The sequence below is a fragment of the Plectrocnemia conspersa genome, unplaced genomic scaffold (assembly GCF_051122295.1).
Source record: "Plectrocnemia conspersa isolate PC_06_02 unplaced genomic scaffold, ASM5112229v1 ptg000014l, whole genome shotgun sequence".
NCBI classification, from domain to species: Eukaryota; Metazoa; Arthropoda; class Insecta; order Trichoptera; family Polycentropodidae; genus Plectrocnemia; species Plectrocnemia conspersa.
The window spans coordinates 27,787,362-27,794,953 of record NW_028277178.1 but is presented as its reverse complement, the minus strand read 5'-3'; the positions used below and the strand labels follow the sequence as shown (position 1 = coordinate 27,794,953).

At 34.2% G+C, this 7,592-nt stretch overlaps 1 protein-coding gene across 4 annotated transcripts in view; it reads right to left on the bottom strand.

Moving 5' to 3' along the window:
- nkd (NKD inhibitor of WNT signaling pathway naked cuticle) overlaps nucleotides 1-7,592 on the bottom strand; it is a 33,451-nt gene continuing 25,859 nt past the window's right edge. For 2 of the 4 annotated variants that reach the window (XM_088203817.1, XM_088203819.1), the window contains 4 exons: nucleotides 3,742-3,947; nucleotides 3,128-3,241; nucleotides 2,339-3,051; nucleotides 1-2,266 (listed from right to left, as the gene is read on the bottom strand). In XM_088203817.1, coding sequence (XP_088059943.1) covers nucleotides 1,312-2,266; nucleotides 2,339-3,051; nucleotides 3,128-3,241; nucleotides 3,742-3,947 — 1,988 coding nt within the window. In that variant the 3' untranslated portion in view covers nucleotides 1-1,311. The remainder of the gene's footprint in view (nucleotides 2,267-2,338; nucleotides 3,052-3,127; nucleotides 3,242-3,741; nucleotides 3,948-7,592) is intronic. The other 2 variants (XM_088203818.1, XM_088203820.1) reach the window with 1 other exon arrangement.

Here is a 7,592-nt window from a genome sequence, read left to right as displayed (position 1 = left end):
TTAGTTCATGTATTTTTATTTATTAGGAGCAATAAATATGTTTAATACGAGTTTAAATAATTTACAATTGATTTTATTGTTCAATAATATGATAGTCCATAAATTGGATTATCACAATCATTTATATACTTACAACTAGTGAAAATAATTTAAAAAACACATTATACAAAAAAAGAAGCCTAAGAATTTACAATAATTAAATATAAAATATCAATTAAACAAGAGGTAGTTCATATTCACTGAGAATTCTTTTCTCCGTCGATTACAATACTGTTAGGCAAATATAGGAAACGATTTAATCATAAAAAATACATTATGATAATATATTTACACACCGAAAATACAGTGAACGATTCTCTCTCAAGAACGGAAATTAATACGTTTATAATATATAGAAGATATTCTTATAAAAGCGACAAACATTTCAAACGAGTTAAAATATGACAAATATAACATTCGTAATAAAGACAACTCGATTCGTATTTTAATTTCGATAACTGCGTGTAAAGGAGTCGATGAGTTGAATTTCGATTTTTAAGAATTAGCTCGCAGCTGCCAAAGTCAGCTCATCGTAGAGATACAAAAGTATCAATTTTAAAACTAAATATACATATATTAAGAATTGATTGTATTGAAAAGAAAGTTTGTGTAGTCAAAAATTACAATATAATAAATAAACAATATTCAACCGATGCCAGTCTTTCAAATTTATTGAAATACCCTGCAGTATTTGAAGTCGATCTTATTTTAATATCTCGTTGGAATAAAGTTACGATTATGCGACAGCAGCTTTGATTGAATAAATATATCGCATAATCTTAACTCGTAGCGCATACATCTAAAAATATATGAGCACAGGGAGACTAGCTATATTTTATTTGCAACATTAAATGCCATTTACTTATATGTACATATTTTTCTTAACAGAAATATTAATAAATTTTAATTTCGTAAAGCTAGTGCCAAAAAACATTTCACTTTTATATCCAATAATCATCTAAAACTTCAATGTTTTATTTAAACTAAGGCATCGTTATCAATAACATGTTGAACTTTATTTTTTATGCAATAATGACAATAAATTTTAGCCTATATTCCCGTATATACATATCGATCAATAACTTACTATTCACGTTAAGTACTATCAGGCAGTTGTTTAAAAAATAAATTACAATATCGTAAATTATAAACTAAATCAGTCAGTTGCGGAAATAATCTAATTTAAAAATTAAACGTGTTTCACGAATCGTGTTTTATCACTTTTTATGTCATGGGGGTTATAAACGTGTCTCCTATAACAAATAATGTTCATTACACGACGACTGTGTTAGTCGGTGGAATTTTATCTCCAAAGTGATGGTAGTGGTGGTGGATGTGCTCGTGAACGTAGCGGTGCACCGTGGACGTTCCGTTACTTTCGTCGGCTTCTTCGCCCTCCGAACCCCGCAATAGACCTTTCCACTCCAAAGAATCGTTGATGTCTATATTCGCAGTGAGATTATCGATCTTTTCGCTGACTTTATAATCTTGCTCGATCCATTTCTTCTTTGCGTTTTTAGTCAGTCTAGTGTTGTTATCGTTCTCTAGCCACTTCTCGACTTGAGCCATCGCCCTGGCGTGATACTTTTCGCGATTTTGATGTTTCAAGTGATGCAGAGAACAATTGTGCGCCGCAGGCTTTCGACTAACGTTAGCTTTTTGATCTATATCGTAAGTTTTCAATTTAGATTCCGAACGATTCGAGTGCAGCTTATTTTTAGCTTCTGATGAAATGTTAAATCTATGTATTAAATCCTGTTCCTTGCAATATTCGAACGATTTGGTTCTAGTTTCGGCGTTTTTGTTAATTTCTTGCAACGCATCCGGCGCTGTGTTTTCATAAGGTTCTAAGAGAGTGTAACGAAAGGGTCCTTGAGCTAAGTCGTGGGATCTAGATCTGTGATGGCTCTTCCACGGCTTCGTCGGTTGAACGGGCGTCGGATTTGCCGTTTTGGAATGAATCCCCGTTTTAGCGTGCTGAGATGACGAGCATATTACTGCATGTAGAAAACTGTCATACCGGCAAATGTTCGATTCTTTGTGCGCGTTGATATTGGTACTAGCGAGATCTAAATATCCGTTATTCGGATACTCGACGTTAGCGTTGTTGGTTTGCTCGAAGGTGTGTTTGGAAGTAAACGTGTTTGATCGGCCTCGATGTCTGTTTTTACTGTTGACGCTGTCTCCTTCTAAACTACTGACGATTCTTGGTTCCGCGAATTGTTTCCTGAAAAGAGAATTAATAATTTTAGATAATGTATAATACGTTGATTTTTTATCAGATGATTAGATAATTTACCTCGGAGTTTGGAAACTAAGATGGTTTTTTTCCATATTGGCTTGTATTATTTCTAAAAGTTCTTTTCTTTGTAAGCTTCCCGATCGTTTCTTGTCCATGTGACTTCTAGTTCGAGACCCGTCTGCAGACACACTGTCCTTCTGTCCGCTCAAATTATCCGAGTTCGACATGCAGCTCTGCGTCGGGAGCACGTTTTCTTTTTGAGAGTTCCAAATGTCGTTTCTATGGCATAGATTATTCTGTTGGTTTCGGTACCGAGGACTTAGATTATTTTTTTGATACTGCCTTTGCCTGAGGTTTCTTTTGAAACTTTTGGGCGTTCGAAGAGGTTCCGAGCATTCGGAAACGTCATCGTCGACCGAAAGTCTGGATCTTCTTCCCTCTTCGGTCGGTTCGATGATAACCGCAGTTTCGCTATCGACAGCCGTGCGAGACATTTGCGGAGATTGAGGCATCAGCGGTATAGTTTCGGTCAATCTTCGACGCGGTTTCCGCCTGCCTTCTCTGACGTGATTCGTTAGATCCCGTTTGAATCGAACTTTATGATCGCCGGATATCGTATTCGACGTGGCAGTTATTGGAGAATCGGTTTCGGCCTTTTTCTGGTCAGGCGACACGGTCAAGTGAACTTGTATCGTTTTCGATCCGTAGTGAGGCACTGTGACGTTTTTACCGAACGATTCGTATATTGTCGATACTATGCCCGCAATATCCTGTAAACATATAAAAAAGTATTAGTAAAAGGTGCTATGATTGTGGCATATATTTTAAAAATCGCTATCAACGTACATCTTTTGTGATTCTTCCGTGGCCATCAAAGTCGTAAAGGGTGAAAGAGAAATGAAGTGGCTGCGTTCCTCCAGGCGATGTACCTCCTCGGACCTGCACATCACAAGTGAATTCCTGAAATTATATGATATTTACTTCTGACACTTTTTACAGATAAATTAATACCTCTCTATATGAGAGAAAACGTGGAAAGCGGAGTAACACCATGATGTGAATTTTTTTAGCCAAAATAAAGATAATTATGTTCAGATGGAAACGGTAATATCGAAAACAACTAAAGCAGGAAACGACGCAAGGGAAAAAAAGTATAGCGAAGATCATTATGCATAATGCTGACCATAGATCGTTTCGAAATGGATCTTGGCTACATTCCGACGCATTTAAATCAGAATCGTAATAGCCCTAGGTTGTTGGCTTTCGAGAATCCACTTGAAATAAGTGGCATTAACCAGAGCAATGATCATAAGACGGCGCCGCTAGTTGCCTAGATGGAGTCAGATATCGCTAATCTGGCCGCATCTTAATTGCGACAGGCACGAACGCTCGCGGGAATGCGTCTGCTGCCCACGTCTCCACCCGAGGGTGCCCTTCTGGTGAAAGACTACATCACATACCTCGAAATGAAGTCGGTCCGATTGCGCAGGTGGCGTTGCGGGCCTCGGCTGAGGAGACGCTGGAGGCGGAGAAGAAGTAACCAGGGTCGGATCGGGGACCAGAAGAGCTCTGGCTTCGCTCGGCAGGAGATCTGGAGGAGCGGAGCATTGCGAGGGCGCTCTTCCCACCAGCTCTTCCGTGTCCGTCCTTTCGCCTTCGGCAAGAACTGCAAAAAAACAATAGACTCGATTATAGACAAACTTCGCCTTTGCACATTCGTGGATAACAAAAAAAATACATAAAGAACCCGCACAGGTACATATGCGTTTATAATACAACAAGGGGAACGGCAAAATTCTGAAAAGCAAACAACACACAAGGGGCTGTCGCCTGTGTCAACAAAAGCAAAATTTAATTTGTACCTGAAGCGGCCGGCTTCAAACCTTCCAAGAATCCCATGAAATTGCGGTCTCTCTGTATACAAAGAGGCGAAAAAAAGCGCACGCGGCGTTTCGAAAATCGCCTTCTTATCAATAGCCGAAACCCCCGTGGGTTGGGTGGTATTGAAAATGCGTTTCTAGCGAAATTTCCTACCGATAGACAATTATTCGATCGAGAGAAGCGGAAAAACAACGCGCAAACACAACACTGGAACGGAAATAGAAATTTCGACACGAGTGACGACCTCTTCCAATAAAAAGTAAAAATACACGAGTCCTCCAGATCGCCGGTTACAACGTTTTTAGATAAATAGATAGCGAAAAGCGTCATTTTCATTATAAAATATTTGCTTCTTAGGATCCTTTTGCTGCCAACAAATCAGTACGCATTCACAGCGTGTAACATTTCCGGCAATTATCTATTATAACGACGCAAGCTTTGTGAGTACCAATTTTACGGATCGCGTGGCAGCTGTTCCTCCTGAGGAGACCGTAAAAGAAACATGTGCTTCAAAAGAAGCAAAAGCAAAATTCAATAGACATTCAAAACATTATGGCTAGTATAAGTTTTAAGCAAAACTCGTCCAGTCCAGTGCTGCTCATAGTTTCTCAAATAACGAAACGGTTTTTTTACGTATCAAAATGGTTATTTCATTCAAAGAATCTATATAGCCGCGCAGCGCAAATTATTTAAATATTTTTATTGTCTGCTCTTTTATCTAAATTAAATAAAGATAGATTTGGTTTCGCAGCTACATATTTTTAAATATTTAATTTAGCTGCGTAAGATAAAATATTTTGAAAAGCATTAAACAGATTTCCTGAGAAGGTGGAAAGCTGATAAATCAGTGGTAAAGGTCAGATGAATAAATTTCATTAGAAATTACAGATTTTTCGAGTCTCATAGTGATAACTAATTAAATTCGAGTTAGGTTGTTCATATATGATATAAAAATCTTTAATAATAATGAGAGAATATCACATACACATGAATAAAAAATCCGTTCGGTTCAGGACGCAAGAATTAGGCAGGTTTTTGTATATATAAAATGTGTAAAAAATCATACTTTTTATTATAGAACAGCTTTCTTAAAATATTACGATTTTTTTAAAAAATTTAATAGCCACCATTTTGAAAAAGATCAGTTCAGCCAAAATATCTATTAGATCCATTTTTTTTATATTAATTTTAACAGTTATATTTTTTTTATTCTTGCGGATCTTAGCTGAGATATTTATGGGGGCAATTTTTATGAAAATAAAAAAAACTGCAGCACAAAAATGTTAAATACCACATTCATGGTTCAAAACAGTTTTTAAGATTTTTTAAATGGAATTATTTCAAGAGATATGTGCATTTAAATAAATCTTCGAATTTTTTTCCTAAAAGGATTCGTTGTAGGGTTATTCATGGGGTATTATTTACTGTTCTGACTAATGCTCGCTCGTACATCTGTCCAATAGTAATGCACAAACTATCCGTTTTATGGAACAATTATTTTACATATTGCTCATTGAAATTGTCTTCATTGATGAGATTTAATAAGGATCAGACAATTAAAAAAGTTAGATCCCACATTTAAGAATCGTGATATTTATATTTAGGCTTTATTATGGCCAAAACTTGACGGCACTCTAGTAATACGCGTGACGACCTCTTCACTTGGCGACTCTAGCGGGGTTGGGTTGCACGCCGTTCACTGTATATAAATAATAAACAAAATGTAACTTCAAATCGGGAATAAAATACTACTGCAGCGGTTCAGTCTGTGTCTACTTGCCACCCGTCAACTCACCAAACTGGTGACTCCGACGTGATATGAACACGCAAAATTGAACACTTTTAAAAAACCTTTAACCGTCCGACTTAATATGAACACGCAAAGTTTAACACCCGAAAGTGTTAGCCTTTCGATATAAAAATCTTCTGGTTAAAACAAGTTTTGGCCACCTACAGTTTAAAATTTAAATTTTGCTATAATTTGTAATATAACATTTTTCTGTAAGATTTTTTTAATAAAAATACGAATTTTAAAATTTTTGTATAGCCATTATCAAAAAAGTTTTATGGAAGGCCGATAAAAACTACAACACAGAAATCGTTACATTAAAGTTATAATTTTTTTAATTTCTTTACTTTCGCTTTAATATTATTTAAGCTAAATTACGTGATTGCTGATCAAAATCAGGCTGAGAGCAATTTAAAAAAAAAGTTTTATTGAAACCCAATAAAACTAAAAAAGCACAAAAATCGTTACATTCATGATCCAAAAAGTTTTTTAAATTTATTTTATAGAACATTTTTGATTTCTTTACTTTTTTAAATGAAGTTATCGAACTTGGCTGATTTTTATATATAGGGTTATTTTTTTTTAATTTACAGAAATACGATGAAAATTACGACAATTATCGTAATCATAAAAATCAGTAAATCTCACATTTTTGAAAAAAGATTTTTATTTTAATTTATATTTTATTTCCATTTATATTATATATATTTTCGCTTTTTAAATTTTTTTCAATAAAGCTTAAAATTAAAAAAGACGCCATTTTGAAACAAGATCTTAGCTGAAAGCAATTTTTCAAAAAAGTTTTATGGAAATCCAATAAAACTAAAGCACAAAAATCTTAGCATTTATGGTCTACTAATTTTTTTATTTTGAATTTTGTTGCAAATAACTTTTAAGAACTTTTTGATTTTTTACTTATTTCGGTAAGAATTTTTCAATCGGAGCTATGGATTAGCTAACGAAATTGGACGAGATATTTATAGGGTCAATTTTTCAAAAAAGTTTTATAGAAATACATACGATGAAAATTACAATTATCGTAATAATAAAAATCAGTATATCTCACATATATTTTAATGTATATTTTATCTCTATTTCCATTATAGAAGATTTTTACAACAAAGTTCAAAATTAAAAAAAAAATAGTCGTCATTTGCGGATCAGCTGATCACAAAAATCGTGGTTACATTCATGGTCCAAAAAGTTTTATATTTTGAATTTGCATTTTGTTTCAAATTTCTTTATAGAATATTCTTGATTTCTTTACAAGTTACAAAACAAGATGGCGGATCGGTATTTATAAGGTCAATTTTTGAATAGGTTTTACAGAAATCGGATGAAAATTGCGATTTTATCGTAATAAAAAAAACAGTTTCTCACATTTATGGAAAATAAATTTTTGTTTTAGTTTGTATTTTGTTTATATTTTTATTATATAATATTTTTCAACTAAGTTTTCAATGAACTTAGTCGAGATATATATAAGTTTTATTTAAAAAAAAGTTAAAATACTATTTGAGTTGTAAGTGCAATTTTAACTCTTGATTAAGAGCCAGATCACACGGTTGAAATAACTGTACTTGTGCATTTTATATTTGTACCGATCCAAGCCGGAAATAGACCCTTAAATAAACCTTTTTA